Source organism: Salvelinus alpinus, chromosome 11 (genome assembly GCF_045679555.1).
Source record: "Salvelinus alpinus chromosome 11, SLU_Salpinus.1, whole genome shotgun sequence".
NCBI lineage: Eukaryota > Metazoa > Chordata > Actinopteri > Salmoniformes > Salmonidae > Salvelinus > Salvelinus alpinus.
The window spans coordinates 56,002,608-56,024,560 of NC_092096.1; the positions used below are offsets into that span (position 1 = coordinate 56,002,608).

The 21,953-nt window shown below is 41.9% G+C and overlaps 3 protein-coding genes across 8 annotated transcripts in view; 2 read left to right on the forward strand and 1 right to left on the reverse strand.

The window, feature by feature from the left end:
* Positions 1 to 2,167, reverse strand: part of LOC139534473 (RNA-binding protein FXR1-like) — a 25,966-nt gene extending 23,799 nt beyond the window's left edge. For 4 of the 5 annotated variants that reach the window (XM_071333650.1, XM_071333648.1, XM_071333649.1 and 1 more), the window contains exon 1: positions 1,510 to 2,167. In XM_071333650.1, coding sequence (XP_071189751.1) covers positions 1,510 to 1,560 — 51 coding nt within the window. In that variant the 5' untranslated portion in view covers positions 1,561 to 2,167. The remainder of the gene's footprint in view (positions 1 to 1,509) is intronic. The other variant, XM_071333647.1, reaches the window with a different exon arrangement.
* A 9,712-nt stretch (positions 2,168 to 11,879) lies between these two features.
* LOC139534478 (cornifelin homolog A-like) lies at positions 11,880 to 14,251 on the forward strand. The gene is made up of 4 exons (XM_071333654.1): positions 11,880 to 11,969; positions 13,015 to 13,143; positions 13,235 to 13,392; positions 13,689 to 14,251. The coding sequence occupies exons 2-4, from the start codon at positions 13,017 to 13,019 to the stop codon at positions 13,902 to 13,904; spliced, it is 501 nt and encodes a 166-aa protein (XP_071189755.1). The 5' UTR covers positions 11,880 to 11,969; positions 13,015 to 13,016; the 3' UTR covers positions 13,905 to 14,251.
* A 333-nt stretch (positions 14,252 to 14,584) lies between these two features.
* On the forward strand, positions 14,585 to 19,982 carry LOC139534476 (RNA-binding protein 4.1-like). 2 transcript variants are annotated; one of them, XR_011666953.1, is made up of 7 exons: positions 14,664 to 14,803; positions 15,304 to 15,731; positions 15,842 to 16,497; positions 18,021 to 18,117; positions 18,876 to 18,934; positions 19,140 to 19,285; positions 19,822 to 19,982. XR_011666953.1 is itself a non-coding variant. In XM_071333651.1 (4 exons), exons 1-3 carry the CDS (start codon positions 14,709 to 14,711, stop codon positions 16,471 to 16,473), a joined length of 1,155 nt encoding a protein of 384 aa, XP_071189752.1. In that variant the 5' UTR covers positions 14,585 to 14,708; the 3' UTR covers positions 16,474 to 16,497; positions 16,815 to 17,619. The 2 variants fall into 2 exon arrangements, 1 of the variants encoding a protein (XP_071189752.1); XM_071333651.1 differs by lacking the exons at positions 18,021 to 18,117; positions 18,876 to 18,934; positions 19,140 to 19,285; positions 19,822 to 19,982 and adding an exon at positions 16,815 to 17,619 and having other exon boundaries at positions 14,585 to 14,803.
* The last annotated feature ends 1,971 nt before the right edge of the window (positions 19,983 to 21,953 follow it).

A 21,953-nucleotide genomic window follows, 5' to 3' on the forward strand; every position in this document is an offset into this window, starting at 1 on the left:
CAGGAGGACTAGAACTCCCCACATGCCCAAAGAGGGTCTCCTCTGGGGGTGCCAGGTCTACACTCCTGACATTACTGGTATAGCAGGATATTCCTTTTGGCATCTGTGTATGGGTTACTGTAACTGTGCAGAAAGGGCAGCGCTGAAGAGGATTGTAGTTTGTGTGTTACGCATGTGCAAGACATGAGGCATGTTGTCTTCACCTAAATTATCCAACCAATCTGGTTCCTCTGGAAATCATAATCACACATTTAGAATACACAGGGAGAACTTGTTCTCAACTAGTTTACCTGGTTAAATAAAGGTGAAATATAAATAAATAAATAAAATCTGAACAAGAGTGAGGAGAGAAATAAGCGTGAATGGATCATGTACCTTCAGGCCAGAGTGCTAAACTGTCAGCCAGTAAACAGAACAGGTGAGAGGGAGAGGAGTGTAAAAATAGTCTAAACCACGAGTCAATGAGGGGAGAGTGGAGCTAGAGAAGAAAGGAAAGAGTGAGGAAACAAATCAGACAGGGGGCTAAACAAAAGAGGTAGAGGATGACAGAATGGAAAGATGAGGAAAAGAGGGATAGGAAGAGAGCATGGAAAGGGGGAGGACTATGGTGTTGACTGACTGGCGGAGTGTTGAGATTAGGATAATCTGTTCCACCAACACCTGATTCAGTCCCTCAGTCATTGTCAGCCCTGGGCCATTCAACCCATAGCAAATCACTAGGGCCTATTCAACTGTCTGCCAGTACACACACACTCTTACACTACAGCCACCATTTGGCACAGACATTGAATGAAGTCATTTGACTCAATTTGAGTAACTAAATAAAATGACTGAAATCGTTGACTTCCCCTTGTTGTGTCACGTATGGTTATTAAGCCATTGTGGTGTGATGATTTTTTGGAAACAGTCATGTGACTGACTGACTAACAAAAGTAAGTAATTTGATTCACTGAAATAATGAAGGCTGACTCAGCCCACTCCTTGGAAAGACAATTGGGGGGAGGGGGGGGGTATTGCTCGGGATAAACCGGGAGAGCAAACAAACAAATCGATATTTCATTAGGAATCACCATTTCAGATGTGGCATCATTCTACAACCCCTATTCTCGCAAATTTGAGAGGTTAACTAGCAACTCCAACCAAAGAAAGGAGTGCCCGGGAAGATGTTAGGTGATGCCAGACTAGGTAGCTAACTGGCTAACGTTAGCTAACTGAACAGCCCAAACGTAAAACATAGTTAAGACACTTGGAATTTAGCTAACAAAAACAGGCCACGACAAGCGTTCACCACAATGGCAAACCCTGACGAAGTAGAAATCTATGAATAGCGACCTTATCATTTGATGTTGGGCCTACTCAATGAATGAGAATCTGCCAGCTAACAACGACGATGTACTCACTACCTAGCTAGCTACTGTAGTTAAAACAAAACAATGTCGACTGTTTCATATTTGTAGTTGTTTAACGTTAACGCATGACTAACTTAGTTACACCGGTCATTTCCTTTACCTTGTAGAAGGCCCCGTTCGAGCCGCGAACCTCCACCGCCAGCCCGTCCATAGTAGTCGGTAGGTCCCCACGACTGGTCTTTTCTGAAGCCGCTACGACTCCGTGCGGTTCCGGTACCACCCCCAGCTTCCCTGCCGCTGGCCCGTCGCCGCTCTCCAACCGCTTGTGGATTTCCAGTGTTTCGGGTGAAGGGGCTGGGGAGTTGAGTGTTGATGGGATCAACAGATACCGTTAGTTAGATACCGTCTCCAGCGGTCAACTTGACGTTTACTCACACTAGTTAGCAAACTATCGATCGTTTTGTTAGCTGGCGTGCAACGGCACAATTAATGTGCTGTCCTGCGTTGAGAAGGGGACCGCGGCGGTCAAATTGCAATGTGCTTCAAAGCTAGTAAACTAATGTTAGCTATCGCTAATTACCTAAGTTAGCTATCACCAACACCCTGATTCCGTCACTTGCGGGGATGTTAAAACAGGCGTATAAATGCAGCAGTCGATGTAAAGTTTTTATAGAAAGTCGTCACAGGGATTCCTTTATTTTATCTTGAAGTACAATTTTGCCAGGAAGACTCCTCCCGATAAAAACGTATGTGGTGCACTACCGCCCGGCAACTCCTTTACTCCAACCGCCCGTCTCCTCAAACGCACGCCGAGGTACGGAATGACCTCGAAAATCCCACCCCTCACTCTTGAAAGATCCACCCAAAATGACATCCTGAATGATCATTGGTCAAAAATAATCGTCAATCAACTCTAGATTTGTTTTTATTGGTTCAATAGTTAGAGGTTGGTCAGTGTATTATCCAATAAATGAACCAAATATACATTTTAGTAATATCTATTGGAGATGATTCCTATCAATTATGTTGGCCAAATTAACATGCTCTTATGCTGGTTCGTAACCAAGTGGGAATTTACCACATGAACTGAGAACTCCACTTGAACTGCCCTCCAACTCATAACTCCCAGTAGGAAACTAATTTATCATCCTGAGCTCCCACTTCTCCAACATTCTGTCCTCTGACGTCACATACTAAGGAAATGACCACGATAACAGAATTTTCGGCAGTTAAATGCAACAACAAAACATTATTTATAAAAAGCAATCTATTAATATGGTTTTTGAACACTATAATTTGTTTCCTAGCATGATAGCTGTACTTTTAGTGAATGGTTGACACAGTTTATTTGCTATTAGCCAATCAGTGTTTCTCAATGAGTTCAAAGCACGTAAATGCATCTAACTGGGGCCCCAGGTAGCCTAGTGGTTAGAGCGTTGGGCCAGTAACCGAAAGGTTGCTGGATTGAATCCACAAACGGACAAGGTAAAAATCTGTCCTTCTGCCCCTGAACAAGGCAGTTAACCCACTGTTCCCCAGTAGGTTGTCATTGTAAATATAAGTTCTTAACTGATTTTCCTAGTTAAATAAAGGTTAAAAAAAAAAAAAAAAGAGTTTTACTACTTCACAACTGGAAATTACCACCTACCCACTTGGTTATGAACATTGCATTATGGCTAGCCAATTTTGTGGACCACTACATGCCACCATTAGTCTATGGGTGGTCTGCAGTTTCTCAGTGAAATGTTATTCAATGAAGTATGCAATAAATCGGTATGACACTTCTTACTGCTCTAAAATCTATTTGGTAGAGAAACAACATTTTGACTGATTTTACTTTTCTATGCATTATTAGAATGTCAGGCATAATTCAGTTAGGAAATGCAGCTATTTATATACATTTTGCAACATGTAAAATGACTTCAATTTCCAGTCCTAGTTGAAGAGATAAAAACAAAAGCTTGTAACCACAGATTCCCCCCTATTCTACCCTGGTTGGTCGTTATGAAAGGACCAACCTTACAAAAACCCTATCTGAGGGACCATGGATGTCCATGACAAGAATACGAGTTTCTTAAGCACAATGTTATGGTTTCAGCACAATGTTATGGTCTGTCTGTGATAAAGTGCTGCTTTGCTTTCTTGACATCATAATAGGCCAAACAAGTCCTACAGGCCCTAGTTTTATCATACCTGGACTAGTGCCCAGTTATATGGTCAAGTGCTGCAAAGAGGGACATAGGCAAATTACAGTTGGCCCAGAACAAAGCAGCAACATCTGGCCCTTATATGTCCTCGGAGTGCTAATATCAATAACATGCATATCAATCTCTCCTGGCTCAAAGTAGAGGAAAGATTGACTGCATCACTACTGGTCTTTGTGAGAGGTATTGACGTGTTAAAAGTACATAACTGTCTGTTCAATCGGCTAACACACCTCAGACACTCATACATACCACACAAGACTTTGAAGAGACACACACTCTAAAACGCACACTCTACACACGCGCACTATTCTTAGTAATGAAATGTAGTATTGTAATATTGTAATGTAACAATGGAGCAATGTCAATTTGTATAATGCAAAATGTTTTGTATGATCTAATGTTGTATCTCTGTTTGGACCCCAGGAAGAGTACCTGATGCCTTGGCAACAGCTAATGGAGATACTAAAAAAATACTAAATACTAATTATGGACCAGGGCCTATATTCAAAAAGCATCTCAGTGTAGTAGTGCTGATCTAGGATCAGGTCCCCCTCCGTCCATATTATATTATTCATTATAATCTCAAAGATCAGCACTCCTAGTCTGAGTTACTTAAGATGACATTAAGGGATATGAAGTACCAGGGGGAAGGCTCGTCTGGCCTGAGGGGTAAGCTGTGGTAACCAGACATGAGGGGTCACAGGTCAAAAAGAGTGACAGCTATAACAACATTGTCACATGTGTCTGACAGACCTATGATTAAATACATCCTTTGGTTGAAAAAGAGCAAGTATGGAGATGTCGTTGCGTTTTCTTTGCTCCATGCAGGAGGAAGACAGGTCCCAATGGGCACACCACGTCACTTCACCATGTAAATGTGGGTAATATTTGGTTGAGGCGAGAGATTTCAACCTTTATTCACCCACTCAAAAAGACAGTCTGAAGTTTTTTGAATTCCCTATGTGTTATTACTATGGAAAAACAATGTGTGATTTTTGGTTAAGTTGCCATCTAAATGTGTTATCACTGTGCTTTCAACCATTTAAAAGCTTAAAAGCACAACAAAGTTCAAATGGAAATACCATGTCAGATATTTTATATTTATACAACAACTTAATGTATTATCACTGTGCTTCATCTAATAGCACAACTAAATGACCTGGATTATAGTTGAGATCACATTAAAAGTACATAGCGCAAGTGATCAGTGCTGTTCAAGATTCTGATAGATTATTATAGCAATTGTGAACATCTCCACAGACCTGCGACCTTTGCCTGCTATCTTGAACATGCACACTTTCTATAATTACATAAGAAGACATTTATAGTTACAGTAAACAAACCTCAAAATATGGCCATGGATGTGTTACTAATTTTAAGGTTGAATAAATACAGTTACATTCGTTTGTAAGGTAGCCTTAACTTTAGGCTATTTACTGTTTTACAAAAGTATTAATGAATTGTGCTTGGTTGACAACGCAGACAAACATCAACATTTGAAGGATATCTAATACTTGAATAGTTTCATCTGAGCCACTGGTTTAATTCTATTCTTGAACTTTTATTTTTGGTTTAGATGGAGAAGTGAAGCCAACATATAATTTGTTAACTTGTCAACAAGTTAGTAGGCTATTTACTGTAAAAGTGTAATTGAATTGTGTTTGGTTTTCCACGTTTGAAGGAGATGTATATTTTGTGCCACTGATTTAGTCTGGCTTTAATTTCCAGTTTGTCTACAATTTAATAATTGATATTTTGGATTCATGTCTCCATCTCAACCAAGAATCAAAGTTAAAGAACACAACTAAATACAATTAAACCTTATTTAAAGTGCATTTAAAGTTTGATTTGATTTAATTTATTTTTAATTTAGATTTTTGGTTGAGATGGAGACATGTATCCAACATATAAATTATTAATTTGTAGACACACTAAAGCCAGACTAAGTCAGTGGCACAGATGGAACTATCCAAGCAGAAGATCTCCTTTAAATGTGGACATTTGGTTGCATTGACAACCAAACACAATTCAAAATCCAGTTTGTCTCTAAATGAATCATTGATATGTTGGATTCATGTCTCCATTTCATCCAAAAATAAACATTTTATTAAAGGTTTGTCTACATTGAAAATGTGTTACAATGATCAAATCAAATCAAATCGTATTTGTCACACATGCCGAATACTACAGGTGTAGGTAGACCTTACAGTGAAATGCTTACTTACAAGCCCTTAACCAACAATGCAGTTTTAAGAAAATACAACAAAAAAAGTAAGAGATAAGAATAACAAATAATTAAAGAGCAGCAGTAAATAACAGCGGTTGAAATGTCACCCTCAAACAACAACAAAAAAACACCCTCAGAATAAAACATCAGTTGATAACTTTTTCAAATCCAATGTATTTTCTACATAGATTCCTCATCACAACATTGATTCAACCATTTTGTGTCCAGTGGGGTACTGCATGTCCAGTTCAGCAATTCCAGACATCAGCTCAGTCAACTAAAGAGGTCTGCTCTCAGATTTCCTCAATGCTTCTCTATGGTTGGTTGAGCAAGCTCAACAAGTATCCATTGCATCCAATGATAGATTTGGGCCCATTTTACTCTTACAGTATGTAAGAGTATATTCCCATTGTATGATTGATAATTTAGTCATTCACATATAGGCTTATAGAGAGCTTTTCTTAAACCCAAACACTTTATATAGCATTGGGCAAACTCCCCCTTCCCCCACCAATAGTTTCCATCCACAACCACATAATAAGGCATAATACCATATTGCTGATATTTGCTCAATCTCAGGGCGTATGCTTGCGGCCATGGCTTTCAGAGTCAGTAAATATTAGCAAATACATTAGTAAAGGGTGACATACACAGACAATAGTAAATGTGCTGCCCTTAACAGTAACGTAGTATGTAACAAGGCACTTTTGATCCGTCGCAATCACCTCCATCTTAATGTAACGGATGTGAAATGGCTAGCTAGTAAGCGGGTACGCACTAGTAGCGTTTCAATCAGTTACGTCACTTGCTCTGAAACCTAGAAGTAGTGTTGCACCTTGCTCTGCAAGGGCCGTGGCCTTTGTGGAGCGATGGGTAACGATGCTTCGTGGGCGACTGTTGTTGATGTGTGCAGAGGGTCCCTGGTTCGCGCCCGTGTCGGGGCGAGGGGACGGTTTAAAGTTATACTGTTACATTAACACCTGACAGTCCCCAAGTCAAGACCAGCACTGACCTCTCAATAGGTGGGTCATTTTTCCTTGTTAACTCTCTGATGTTGTTACATGGACTGTTATTACCACATACATATGACAGCAAAGACATTACTGTGTTACACAAAATGGACACCTATCCGTGTGCTAGAAATCAAGATTGATTAACGATTCAGTGTTTGGTTTATGCCAAGGTGCCATTTCAGTTCATATAAATCTAGCACTTTGTGGCATCTGCTGATATAAAAAGGGCCTTATAAATACATTTGATTTAATTTGATTGATGTACAATAGTGTTTTGGCTGTTACAAGTTAATGTACAGTGTACAACAATGTGATGACTATGGTATGGAAACGATGTGTTTGTCACGTTCCTGACCTGTTTTCTGTTGTTTTTGTATGTGTTTAGTTGGCCAGGGCGTGAGTTGGGGTGGGCATTCTATGTTATGTGTTTCTATGTTGGGTTAAATGTGTTGCCTGATATGGTTCTCAATTAGAGGCAGGTGTTTGACGTTTCCTCTGATTGAGAACCATATTAAGGTAGGCTGTTCTCACTGTTTGTTTGTGGGTGATTGTCGCTGTGTCTGTGTTTTGTTGCACCACACGGTACTGTCTCGTTCGTTCGTTTTTCCTGTTCGTGCGTTCTTCGTTATATGTAGTTCTCATGTTCAGGTCAGTCTACGTTGTTATTTTGTAAATTATCAAGTGTAGTTCGTGTCAGTGTTCGTCTTGCCTATTAAAATCATTATGTCTACATACCTCGCTGCGTGTTGGTCCGATCCATGCTGCTCCTCGTCTGAGGAGGAGAACGAATATGACGACCGTTACAGTGTTTGATGGACAGTATTTTATACCATTCCACTAATTCCGCTGCAGCCTTTACCACAAGCCGTCCTCCCCAATTAAGGTGCCACCAACCTCCTGTGATCACAACATCAAATCTAATAGCCTGCATAAAACTCAAAGTGGTATTTTCCTTCTAGACATTTTGTGGTCTTAGCAGAGATGGCAGACATTGGAGCAGTGGTCTCTTTGCCTGCTGCGAAGACATGGGCATCTATAAGAGCACAAACCTGTCAGTTTGCCTGTCTGTCTACCATCTGTCTCTCTGAGGGACAGTCCTACCTCAATTCCATATTGAAATTAACTCAAATTATGATCATGTAAGAAGCCTTCATCAGCGCTCTTTAATCTGTTGAACTATAACCTCATAAACACCCAATCCCTCCCACAGGATGCTGTGGCTCCTGGTGCTCCTGTTGTCTGTGGTGTCTCACGGCCAGTGAGCTTGGCCAGTGTGCGTGTCTCCCCCTGCTGGACGTGTTCTACTGTGCCCCAGTCCCATTTGTTGCTCTGTCTATGAGTAGCTCTATGAGGGAGAGTTACCACATCCAGGTAAATACAACAGGTGTCATGACAACTACAGCTAGGAGTTTTTCCTGACCAAGTAACCATACCGGGAAAACCTCTAGTTAGCGCTAGTTCTAGTTTTAAATTCTCTCTCTGTATGAACGGCAGACAATTTCTTAAATTGGCCAAACCCTGACCCGGACGACGCTGGGCCAATTGTGCGCTGCCCTATTGGGTGGGTAGTGGGCTGAATGTCATCACAACTGTCCATTACAGACATGTCCTTGACCTGTTCCTGAATTTCTCTCTCTCTTCCCTATAGGGGTCAATGTGTGATAACTGCCTAGTGGTCACATTCTGCAGGCTTTGTGCCTCGTGTCAGATGTCTCGGGAGCTGAAGACACGTCGGATTTTCACAAAGTCAAATTAATTTGTGTTATATGGTTCATGGTGCTTGTATTTACACCAAAGTAGATTGTTTTGTACATCAGTTGGGGTCTCTATAAGTTACAATATCAGGTCCTAAACCTAGCATGAAAGTGCATCCTTGTAGCGGTGTTGGCTAATAGAGTCAAAATGTTTGCCTTGGGTTAAATTGAGCCAATGGCCGCCATTCCCAAAACAAATTATGATTACATTTTGTCCGTTTTATGCATAATATGCATAGTGTTTTTGCAGTGTCATGCGTATAAACTCAAGATAGTGCATTTTTATTATTTCAGAGCAGACATCGTCATGCATCTTCCGTGTATACAAACACAAAACAAGAAGGGGTCTAGCCCCTCTTGAGGTTCTTGAGAGAGCAACCAAGGTAGTGAGAGAAGGGAAGAAGTCCATTCTAGCAGCAGCAAGGGATAAAAAATAGACAATGACACTGAAGAGGTACATTGACAACAACCAAAAAAATGTACCGGTGCGAAAGATAGGCTATGATAGAGTAGCAGAGGCACTCAAGGTCTTATCTGATGACATTGGGTCTGAGCTCGCAAAATATATCAAGCATCTCACAGACCAGTTTCATGGTACTTTTTTCAATCTTTAAAGTGTGTCTGTGCATACGGACTCAGCAATATACACGTCAGCTACTACAACAACTGAAATGACTGCAACACTCAACAAAGAGCTGCAGTTAGTTTCAGAATGGGTGGCAAGGAATAAGTGAGTCCTAAATATTTCAAAACTAAAAGCATTGTATTTGGGACAAATCATTCACTAAACCCTAAACTTCAACTAAACCTTGTAATGAATAATGTGGAAATTGAGCAAGTTGAGGTGACTAAACTGCTTGGAGTAACCCTGGATTGTAAACGGTCATGGTCAAGACATATTGATACAACAGTAGCTAAGATGGGGATCTCTCCTTGCTCAAAGTATAGGAGAGATTGACTTCATCACTACTTGTATTTGTGACATGTTGAATGCACCGAGCTGTCTGTTTGAACTACTGGCACACAGCTCGGACACTCATACCTACCCCACAAGACATGCAACAAGTGTCACGCTGTATAATGATAGGAGACAAGCGCAGGAATACGTAATAGGGTTTTTTATTTTCTCCACCCAAACAAAAGAGTGAGGTGTAAACCTCTAAATAATACACAGGACGAGACCCATAAAACAAGTGCACAATAACACGTAGCATGGAAGCCGATACAACAGTGTCGTGTCTTTGACTACCCACAGGCCAATGTCATGACAACAGCACAGGTGCTCACAAGACCAACGGACATGGTAACAATAACCGACAAGGACAATGGGGAACAGAGGGCACATATATCCACATACTAATCAGGGGGAATGGGAACCAGGTGTGCGAATTGAGACAAGACAGTTCGGGGTTGATGGTAATGAATCCAGTAGAAGGCCGGTGACGTAGACCTCCGGAGCTGGTGAATAGAATGAGCAGCAGTACCAGGGGGATCCGTGACAACAAGAAGTTTCTTCACAGTCCCCAAGTCCAGAACAGACTATGGGAGGCGCACAGTACTACATAGAGCTATGACTACATGGAACTCTATTCCACATCAAGTAACTCAAGCAAGCAGTAAAATTTGATTAAAAAGCAGATAAAAATACACCTTATGAAACAGCGGGGAATGTGAAGAGACCTCTGGTGGCATGTCTTGTGGGATATGCATGGGTGTCCGAACTGTGTGCCGGTAGTTCAAACAGACAGCTCGGTGCACTAAATGTGTTGTGAAATCAGTTGTGAATGTATTGTAATGTTTTCACAATTTTATAAATGCCTTAATTTTGCTGGACCCCAGGAAGAGTAGCTGCTGCCTTGGCAGGAACTAATGGGGATCCATAATAAATACAAAAATACAAAATACCAATGGGCTTAGTAGCCTCAAATGTTGAGAATTTGCCTATGAATTGGCATATCAAACAACATCCCTGTCCCAAACAACTGGTCAAGAAATGGAAGGGTAAGTGATATTGAACAGGGGGGTCTACACTGAGTATATAAGGAACACACCTTAATTTGGAACACGTTCCTAATATTTTGTCCTCGGAACAGCCTCAATTTGTATGGGTATGGACTGACTCTATGAGGTGTCGAAAGCATTCCACAGGGATGCTGGCCCATGTTGACTCCAATGCTTCCCACAGTTGTGTCAAATTGGCCAGATGTTCTTTTGGTGGTGGACCATTCTTGATACACATGGGAAAATGTTGGGCGTGAAAATTCCATCAACGTTGCAGTTCTTGACACAAACCAATGCGCCTGGCACATACTATCATACCCCGTTCAAAGGCACTTAAATCTTTTGTCTTGCCCATTCACCCTCTGAATGGCACACATACACAATGCTTGTCTCAATTGTCTCAAGGCTTAAAAATCCTTCTTTAACCTGTCTCCTCCTCTTCATCTACACTGATTGAAATGGATTTAACAAGTGACATTGATAAGGGATCATAGCTTTCACCTTGATTCATCTGGTCAGTCTATGTCATCGAAAGAGCAGGTGTCCTTAATGTTTTGTGCCAAGAGATCACTTGGAAACACCTCATGTTTCAGCATGATAATGCATGGCCTCATGTTGCAAGAATCTGTACACAATTCCTGGAAGCTGAAAACGTCCCAGTTCTTCCATGGCCTGCAAACTCAAGAGGCATGTCACCCATTGAGCGTGTCTAGGATGCTTCGGATTGATGTGTACTACAGCGTGTTCCCAGTTCTCGCCAATATCCTGCAACTTTGCACAGCCATTGAAGAGGATTGGGAAAAGATTCTACAGACCACAATCAACAGCCTGATCAACTCTAAGTGAAGGAGATGTGTTGCGCTGCATGAGGCAAATGATGGTCACACCAGATACTGACTGGTTTTCGGATCCACGCTCCTACCTTTTTTTTAAAGGTACAGATGCACATCTGTTTTCCCAGTCATTCATGTGCAATCCTTAGATTATGACCAATTTTTTTATTTTAATTGACTGATTTCCATATATGAACTGTAACTCAGTAAAATCTTTGAAATTGTTTCATGTTGCATGTCTATTTTTGTTCAATGTAGATATCTTTGTTAGAAAGAATACTGTATTTCCCTTGATGTAGCGATTCTAAATGTAAAAGATGAACTCTTACCCCACTCTCACCTATGACAATGCACAAGTGATAGTGACACACACACACACAGGTTCCACCCACCACACCGATACATTTGGTTGCCAGAGAGAACCCCAGGTATACACTAACCTGTGCTCACCTGAGATATCATTAGCTGTGTGTCGACCCATCCGTCCATGTGAATTGAATTCTGTGTATCCAGCCTTGTTTTCTGCATCTCCACCCCTCCGAGACACGCCGTAGACCTGACCATCACCATCACCTCCAGAAGCAGGTAGGCTGAGATGTATTTTGTGGTTCTTCGATGATAAGTAAAATTTTATTTTTATGTCATAACTGAAAACAGACAATATTAATGTTGATGTGCAATGTGAGGTATCTTTCAAATAATTTGGAAATAAAAATTGTTTACAAAAATATAGTGGGTTAAAATATCATTAGCAAAATCATTACCATTAATGTGGTTATATGATAATCAATATAGTATATCTGGTAATTTGTATGTGAAATAAATGATGGATGGTGTTTTTGAAATAATAACTTTATATTCAGCTGTAGAGGTGTTGATAAGTTATTAATAAGAGACTGAACACTGTCATTGCATATAGTAATACGTCAAAGTAAATGCTAAAGTTATCATAGCAGAAAATCTGTGACATTTACAATAGATCAGAACATTAACCGCACACAAAATTGACCCATTCTGTGAGTACCTAAACCAGTTTATAACCACACCACAATTGAACCACAACTTCAATTGTTTTGAGTGCTCTGAGAGACCAGTTCCGTAGTCTCTAAAATCCCAGACCTAGAGCAACACATAGGCAACAGCACTAGTGAATGCTGGAACATTGTTAAAGTGGGAGGCAACCCATCTGACTAGCAAGACTACCAGTTCCCTAGAGATGAATTGAAGGGGAGGAGACGTGCCTCTGTTCTTCTGTTTACTGTGAAAAGACCAGACCCGCCCCTTTGAGCCGAGTTTACACATACTTCCTGACAACCAGCCTGCTACTAGAGTTTTAGCTCGTCATACCAACCAATAAACACTATTGTATTAGCTACTGACCTGCTTCCTTTGGCAATAGTGAAAGGAGATGTATTCTTTGTGACCTCAGAAGTTTAAATTCCAGGAGTATCTTAGCTGAATAACCTGATAACAAAAATACAATTGAATAATTGTGTATTGAATCAGCAAAACTCATGTGGATATATATTCATGCATATTATTTTCAGTTCCTCATATAACTCAACTCCATATTACCTGGGCAGATCTCTGGCAGTGCTTTTGATTTGCATTGTCCTCTGTATATCCATAGTGATGGCAGTCCAGCCCCAGCCGATGGCTGTAGTGAACATACAGCCAGGCATGTTTCGGGCCCCTGCTGACATAAAGACTGGGGTGTGGAGCAGCAGCATCTGTGACTGTTGTGACGACATGAAGATCTGTGAGTGTTTTTAATGAGTCTGTGTGTGTGTGTGTGTGTCCGTGTGTGTGCATGCGTGTGTGAGTAACTTTGTCTGTCTGTCTCCTGTCAGGTTGCTTTGGGTTCTGGTGCCCATGCTGCCTGAGATGTCAGATGAGTACAGACTTTGGGGAGTGTTTCTGTCTCCCACTGCTGGACATTTTCGTCAACTGTATCCCAGCTGTTTCTCTGGCCCTCCGGAGCACCATGAGGGAGAGATACCGCATCCAGGTAGAGTGAAACACCCCTGACATTACTCTTTGCTGATATCGTAACATCTCCTATTATACAATTAACTAGTGCCTCATACACACAGAGCTGTCAGGTGATGCTAGACAAGATCAATAAATACATAATCAAAATGACTGCAATAATAGGGCCAATGGCGTATATTATATAATTGAATAGGGTCAGTGGAAGAGATGCGATCATGGGAATGAAAGCCATTGTATTCACATGATCTGACAACCCATCTGTCTAATTAATATCTGTCTCATATCCTCCCCACCTACCACCACCGCCTGTAGGGGACCATATGCAACGACTGCCTCTTGGTCGCCTTCTGCACCCCCTGTGCCTGGTGCCAGATGGCCCGAGAGCTGAAGTTACGTCAGCGCACTCACCTCCTCTGCCATGTCCCATCCCCTGTCCAGATCAACATGCATCCCCCTCAAGCCCTTTCTCCCCCCTCTATGTATCTACAGCCTATGCCTGTAGGACACTACACCTCCGCGCCACAATAGAATATAGCCAGCATAAGCAAGAGATAAATTAGGGGGTTGTGGATGAGTGCCATTCTAGAATGTGAAACAGGCAGCACAGCCAGCCAACAGTGCATCACATAGATATCTGTTTTAAAAAATTATAGGAAAGCAAACACTTTTAGAGAAATCATAACACTATCAGAATGACATTGATTGCAATGAATGAATTAAAATATAAACGTCCTTAGTGTTTTATATAGCTTGTTAGACGCTAACACTTAAAATTACACGATTAACACAACCATGCAACTACGGTATCTGATTCATGTACCATACCAATTTTGTACTTTAGAGAATATTCATTTAATTAATAAAATATTCGAACTTCAATTGTCTGAAAATGAATTATTTGGGTGTAGGTATACTGACACATGTGAGCATCTATTTACATTGGTTAGCACTGAGCAGCACATGGGTTGAAAAAAGAAGACCAAAATTGAGTCGATTTACCGGAAGATTAATTTGAAAATCACCTTGTTGTGATTAGGCCAATTCGTTTTGCATGGGTCGGTTCCCAGGTTCAACTGGAGATTTCACTTAAAGGCCAATGGAATGGTCTAAAATATGTATACTCTACCTACCCGGGGCACCGGGCCTTGCAAAACGAGCTAATCCCTTTTTTCTCCTCCTTAAATTCATTTTTTTAATGCCAGTTTGTCCAATCAAGCTGCGTATTTGACGGCGAATATTTTACTGGCAAGGCCATTCACCAATTAAACTTGTTAGTGGGCGGGACTTGTTGCATTGTTAAAAAAAACGGACGTGAGGTGTTATATCGGCTTCATGCACCTCAAACGTTTGTTTGTGGACCGCCATTATACGCATAGAAGAAGGGTTGGTGTAACGTTAACGTGTGTCGTCGTCCTAGTAGCAGTGAGGTGAGTTTGTGGAATCTTACTACGGCAATGTATTCTTTATTTCTATCTTTTTATGCCAAATGAACTGCCTGAACTTGCTTTACGATAATTGTATTGCATGAATTTGACATTTTTATTTTGGTCGTTATATTGAGCTAGCTAGTTAACTATCATAGCTAACGTCCTTAGCTAGCTAGCTAACATTAGCTAAATTGGCTTGCTAAAGTTGTTAGCCACCCAGTCGACGCTGTGATGGAGGAAGTCTTGCCTACTTTCGATATTCTATAGCTAACTCCGCTTTCCAACTTTGCTTACCAGACTTTAGAAATGTGAACTTAGACATTGAACAAAGTTTGTCTAACTAGTATTCAGTAATTGTTCGGCCAGTTTGAATTAAATTGCACTAGTTAGCTAACATAACGTTAACCATTGCACTTCCTGTCCATGCCGCCCACTCACTTGACATCACGACTTTATTTGCAGCCTAACTGGTATATTGACATGCCTCTCCTCTTTCACAGGCTCTGCGTTAACATAAATATGGTGAAGATCTTTATTGGAAACCTCCCTAACGAGGTCGAAAAGGATGAGATTGAGGCCCTGTTTACTGAACATGGCACAGTGACAGAATGTGCAAAGTTCAAAAATTACGCCTTTGTCCACATGGATGACCGCAAGTCTGCAACGAAAGCCATCCGCAGCCTGCACCTCTTCAAGCTTCATGGCAGGCCAATCAATGTGGAGCCGAGCAGGGGGAAGAACCAGGGTCCAGTGAAACTTCATGTGGCCAATGTGGAGAAAGGCAACGGCGATGAGCTCCGCACTCTGTTCGAGGAGTATGGAACAGTGACAGAATGTGCCATCATAAAAAATTTCGCATTCATTCACATGTCCAACTCAGATGAGGCCAAGGATGCCATAAAGGGATTAGACAACACTGACTTCCAAGGTAAGAAAATTACCCTCATTAAGATTTACGATTGAACTGTTGGAAAGTCCTGAAGTTAAATATGGACTTGCATGTCACTGTCTGACTGTTAATCATGGTTTTCCTCTTAGGCAAACGGATTCACGTTCAGATGTCAAAAAGCCGTCCCAGAGGGGAGGAAGAGGATTACGGCCCCCCACCAGATAGGGGTGGATACTGGCCACCACCCCGTGGCTACCCTGGGGACAGGGGTATGCGTGAGCCCCCGCATTACAGAGGTCGCATGTCAGGGGGTTACCCTGGACCCCCTCCACCACCACCTCCCCCTAGACGAGCCCCTTACCTCCCAGAGCGTGCTTATGAGCGTGAGAGGGAAAGCTACGGGGTGGTCGATTACTATGAGAAGTACAGAGCGCGCCCTGCCCCTTACGGTGGCCTTTCAGGCTATGGAGATGAAAGGCGTGTTGGCGCCATACCCCCTCCACCACCACCCCCTTCTGCCATGGTTAGGGAGCGCCTTGGGGCCTCCTCCCTCAACCCGTACGAGCGTCGCCCCCTCCCTCCTCCGTCCTCCTACTATGCCCGTGATCGCAGTCCCATCAGAAGACCCCCTCCCCCCATGCCCCCCGCAGGTAACGGCTACTCCTATGAGCGCTCTCGGCTCTCTCCTCTGTCCAGGCCAGCGATGTACAGCGTACCACGTACCAGAGACCCCTATGCTGAGAGGGTGCCTCTGGCCCCTCCTGCCCGCTACTCGTATTGAACGCACACTGGTGCTTGACTCAAGGTGAGATATCAGAAACAGGATAGTACACTATGCAATTACACTTCTAGCTCACTTAAAACAATGGGGAGTGGAAGGTTTGAATTAGGGGTGACTCCTCGCATTGACGTTCAGTGTCTCGCTTAAAATACCAGACTAGAAAAGCTCCAAATGCATTGTTTCACCATATCCTTAGCTTTTTACAAACTCCAAATCTGCTTCAACTGAACAATGTAAAATCGTAATATGCCTTTTAAAGAATGCTGGAAGTTTTACTGAACCTCAGCGCGTTCCTCCATGAGTAAAATGCGCTTGACTTGTGTGGTTTGCTCTCTTTCCAGGGTTAAATTATCCGACAAGATCGTCGTCTCCTGATGCACGTGGCACTATACCCCCCCTTCGTCTGTGGCGTTGCGTTCACCTGCGACTTACTGGAAGATACTCTATTGCTTGCGGGCACCCATACAAAAAAATACGCTTTTGTCTACGGTTTCGTCCTCTTTCTTGAACTGTTTTACATTTGTTCTGCTTGATTTTATTGTTCGAGGTTCATAAGATGTTTTGGGGCAAAGGATAAAGGCAGAGGGGGTTACTGTATTTTTGAGGTGTTATTCTATTTTGAAATGACGCAGTACTCCTAAGGGCTCTATGTTGGCCTAAGACCTAACATAAAATTTCTTCCTTCATAAAATCATTTTCATGGATACAAACCCTCTAAACTGTGATATTCATGAAGGGACTATTTGAATGTTAATTAAATAGCAATCCATGTAATTTTGGTAAACATGAATGTTACGAAGATTCTGCAGATGTCTTTTTCAGAGCTGTATCTAGCTTCAGTTTGATTAATAAACCACACTCTCATTTGCATAATCAGTCCAACAACGTGTTAGTGTAATATCGCTTTAACTGGTGTGATCTTGGTTTTGGGTGGTACTTACCAGTATTCAAGACGTTTTGCGACGCAACTGTTAGCGTAGTGATTTAACTACCTATGCAAATTTGATTTGTTAGACATTTTGTGTTCAATTATATGCCGATTTACATACCTAGATACCCCAAAGCTGCGTTTTATGTATGGTTTTCTTTTCTTTACAGATGCCATTTTTGATTTCAAAGCTTTTTAATAAACAGATTTGAACTATCGTCACTTTGAACTTCCCCATCTTTCCTCGTTATTATAGGCGCTTCATGACAATGCTCATTGCAGTCAGTGAAAGCCAATATGCAGCAGCACTAACTTAATCTATGGCATTTCGGTCCATTCTGAAAAATACGCTTTTCAATTTTTAATTTATATTCAAAGTAGTGGGGAAATTACCATCTTTTTCTTTGCGGTGGCAAATGTATAATCTCTTGCGATATCTGAAAATGCTTAATTTTACAATGTCACAGTTTCCATCTTTCAACCACTGCATGCTCCATGTTCTTCAGCATCATTCTCTTAAATAAATGTAATGTTTTGGCTTAGTGATCTAACTAATGCCCTCTCCCATGATACATAGGACAATAAGCCCTGGTATTCTTAGCACTTCTGCTTTTTGTAGGTTGTTAGAACCATGATCTGTGGATAGGTGTTGTGGACACAATGTAGGAGACGGTCGTGCTGTCTTTTGCTGTATCCTACAATATGGACATGTGGAGGTAATGTTCAATTAAGGTCATTTATACAGAACTGTGATTTATTGTACTTTAAAGGTGCTACACAGATTTGATTTAAAAAAATTGCTTTGTAATTTCAGGATTTCCATAATATCTGCAGTAATAGTGGAATGATAGTTTCACAGTATTACATACCCACCAGTGTTGTGGTTTGCTGTGCTATTCGCCTATTGGTTTCCCCGCTGAAGCGGCACGTGTCAAAATGGGAAAGCTGTTCTGACTTAGAGCGATTTCCACTAGGTAAACTGCCAGTCATTAACTGGTTGGTAAAATTCTACACTGTTCGCTCAATTTCAGTTTGTGAGAAAATAAGCACTGTATAGTGAAGTGAATCATTGTACAATCCAAATTGCTGTGAATGGTCTTTTCAGTGAAACAAAAGTTATTTTTTGAAGTTGGTGAATAGTCTACCAGCTTCAAACAGCTGTAAAAACTATTTTTATTTTTGAAAAGATATTTCGCAGCGATTTAGATGGTACAAGTCAAACAGCTTTCCCAAATGATAGGCGAATATCACAGCCAACACTAGCGGCGGGTAAGTAATACTTTGAAACACTCATTCCACTATTAGCGGCAGATATATTATGGACATTTTCTGAAATTACAATGCAACAAAAATAAAAATCCTATGTTTAGTACCTTTAAGTCCCATTTGATGACATACTTTGCCCATGCTTAGTGTCTTTATCCTTTTCTATCTAACTGATCCCCATCTTATTGCTCCTATCCCCCACATCTAGGCCTCTTGTTCTTTCCTTGCACAAGAGGTTGGTACGGAAGTGGAATTCTGCTAGGGAAGGTATTGTGAAATTAATTTAGCAGAATAGTGTAACCATGTAGGTATCAGTAATGAAATGTTGGAATAAGTGTCATGTTGGAAAAGTAAAGTAAAGATATACTTTATTTTTGTAGTTGTATGGATGAACAGACTTCCCCAATGCTTAGCATGTCCTTTTTAATGATACTTGCCTTCCATCCTATTTCTCCCATCTCTTCCCCTCTAGGCCATGGTCTTCTTTCCAGAGGTTGGTACAGAAGTGGACTTCAGCTCCTCTTGATATTCTGACACTGCTCTTCAGGGTTATGTATGCTGTGAATGGGTGCCACCGCTACCAGATCGGTCCTCATGCAGGAAGTGCAATGGCCCATGGTCAGACATCTCTCTGTTCCATTTTGTATTTTAGGTTTAATGTGGGGAAAAGTGACGTAAAAAGAAATCTCTTCAGGCCTCGAGTGGCGCAGCGGTCTAAGGCATCGCAGTGTTGTGGCGTCACTACAGCCTGGGATCAAACCCCGGGCTGTGTCACAACCGGCCGTGACTGGAAGTCCCATATGACAGCGCACAATTGGCCCAGCGTCGTCCGGGTTAGTGGAGGGTTTGGGGGGCGGCTTTACTTGGCTCATCGCGCTCTAGCAACTCCTTGTGGGGGAACGGGTGCCTGTAAACTGACTTCGGTCGTCAGTTGAACGGTGTTTCCTCCGTCACATTGGTGCAGCTGGCTTCCGGGTTAAGTGAGCAGGTGTTGAGAAGCGTGGCTTGGCAGGTCATGTTTTGGAGGACTCTACTTTTGGCTCCCAAGCCCGTTGCAGCAATGAGACAAGATCGCAATTGGATATCATGAAATTGGGGAGAAAAGGGGGTAAAATTACACCTTTTTTTTTTTAAATAATCTTGTCTTTCTTTAGGAGGGACTTGGTTGGAAGAAGGAATACTGTCTGACTGCTGCATAATCATTTCCTGACCAGATGACTCCTTGAGTTGAAGTGACATCAGGAAAATGTCGTCCTCGATGCTCACCATTTCTATGTATTGTCACAAATTAAAAAAAAAAAAAAATTGTAAACTATTTTTACTGTTGCCATCAGTGTTGATTTTGCTTACATGCTCAACTGCAAAAATATTACTGCAAAGCACTGATTTTCAAATGTATTTATTTTACCAATCTAACTACCAAAAATGAATAAATTATTTTTATGTATAATTGATTACTTTATTTCTTGCTTGAGTATGGACAAATTATCCTGTCTTCTTGAGGCACCGTTCACAAATGATCACAGCTGTTTGAGATCACGGAATGGTAAAGGACTTCCAAATAGAACACTGGGGAAGTACAGAGGCATTGAAATGCAACACTCAACGGCAAAGAACTGCATATGATGCCTGAGTAGGTGCTTTCCAGACAAAAATACTCTAGGCTAGTCCTGGAGGACAATGGATTTTGTTACTGTGAGCTTATTGGTCATGCTCCTGTCTGGGGTGTGGCTTACTGTTTTGCTGAAGCCCCATTGGTTGAGTGTGGCACTGGCAAGACCTACACTGTGGCTCTACTCAGCCCTCAACCCTGCCACTGGTTTGCCCTGGTTCCTCACTACACACTTTGAGACCTGGGTTCATGACTCTGGAGTCTTATCTATTCCTGTCAGTCGGGTGATGTAACCCTGGCTTGTTTGGAGCTGGGGTGCAGGGAGAACTTGATAGTGAGGCTAGGGGAGGTGGAGGTGGGTGCCTGGCAGGTTTGCAATCGTTGTGGGGAACTTGAAGAGAGGGTTGAGTGAGTCGGTGTGTAGTTGCATAAATGCTGGTAAGAAAGATGATAATAATACATATACCACTTTGTTTCGATTTTGCTACTCCCTGTGACAAAGAGTTGTAGTGTCATGTCACCCTCTGAGAAGTGCTATTTCCTAGTTTCCTCTATCCTTTACCTAGGTTGTGCTATACACACTGTGAGCACAGGAGAGGGGAAGCCCGTGGAAGCTCTTCCATGTGGGATGGTTCAGAGACGTGTAGAGAGGTTGCAAGTTTTCTCCATTGTCCGGGAGGACTGCCCGACCTCTCGTCGACATGATGTTCCCACTCTAAAACGGATGCTCCATCTGTCACTCATGAAGCCTGTTGACATCACCGCCCCCTTGGACATTGCTCACATGTCCCTCTGTCTCTGTGTACAGGTAAGCTGATGGTCCTTTCCACTTCAGGGGCTCTTTAGTAAGGTCATATTAAGGGAGCGCCTTCAACACACCTATTTTTATTTAACCTTTATTTAACTAGGCAAGTTAAGAACAAATTCTTATTTTCAATGACGGCCTAGGATCAGTGGGTTAACTGCCTTGTTCAGGGGCAGAACGACATATTTGTACCTTGTCAGCTTGGGGATTCGAACTTGCAACCTTTCGGTTACTAGCCCAACGCTCTAACCACTAGGCTACTCTGCCACCCCTATAATGGCTTATTCGTGAACATAATGTATAACTGGATATTTCCGAGCCCACTAGCCACTTGTTATAACTCTTTTTATTTCTGTCCACAGCCCTGTATACGGGGAACGAGATGCATAGCCTCTAACCCAGTTGGACCTTCTCCAAAAGAACAGAACCCACTCCCTAGATCACTCACATGGGGGAAACGGATACCTCATCCACTGGTCCTCTCCGTCCGACTCTGGGGTTTATCGCTGTTTCCAGGAGGGGCGGCTGACGGGGTTACCTCCTGTGGATGGATGAGCACAAGAGAACTGACAGGACCAAACCCAAGTCCAGATGAGCCATAACTTCCTCAGAGCTAGTGGCCCTTTGCCTGGCTACCCAGACGCCTTCCTCAGGCCAAACGGCACGCTACTTCTCCACACATGTCTGGATCTACAGTGCATTCGGAAAGTATTCAGACCCCTTGACTTTTTCCAAATGTTAAGTTACAGCCGTATTCTAAAATGGATTAAATCGTTTTTTCCCCTTATCAATCTACACACAATACCCCATAATGACAGAGCAAAAACAGTTTTTTAGAAATGTTTACAAATTTATAAAAAATACTTAAC

Bases quoted from the DNA above. Each gene is read 5' to 3' on its own strand.
- LOC139534476 (XM_071333651.1), top strand. From the start codon at position 14,709: ATGCACCTCAAACGTTTGTTTGTGGACCGCCATTATACGCATAGAAGA. The intron at 14,804-15,303 runs GTGAGTTTGTGG...CCTCTTTCACAG, and splicing joins GTCGTCCTAGTAGCAGTGAG to GCTCTGCGTTAACATAAATA. The intron at 15,732-15,841 runs GTAAGAAAATTA...TTTTCCTCTTAG, and splicing joins AGACAACACTGACTTCCAAG to GCAAACGGATTCACGTTCAG.
- LOC139534478 (XM_071333654.1), top strand. From the start codon at position 13,017: ATGGCAGTCCAGCCCCAGCCGATGGCTGTAGTGAACATACAGCCAGGC. The intron at 13,144-13,234 runs GTGAGTGTTTTT...GTCTCCTGTCAG, and splicing joins TTGTGACGACATGAAGATCT to GTTGCTTTGGGTTCTGGTGC. The intron at 13,393-13,688 runs GTAGAGTGAAAC...CACCGCCTGTAG, and splicing joins GGGAGAGATACCGCATCCAG to GGGACCATATGCAACGACTG.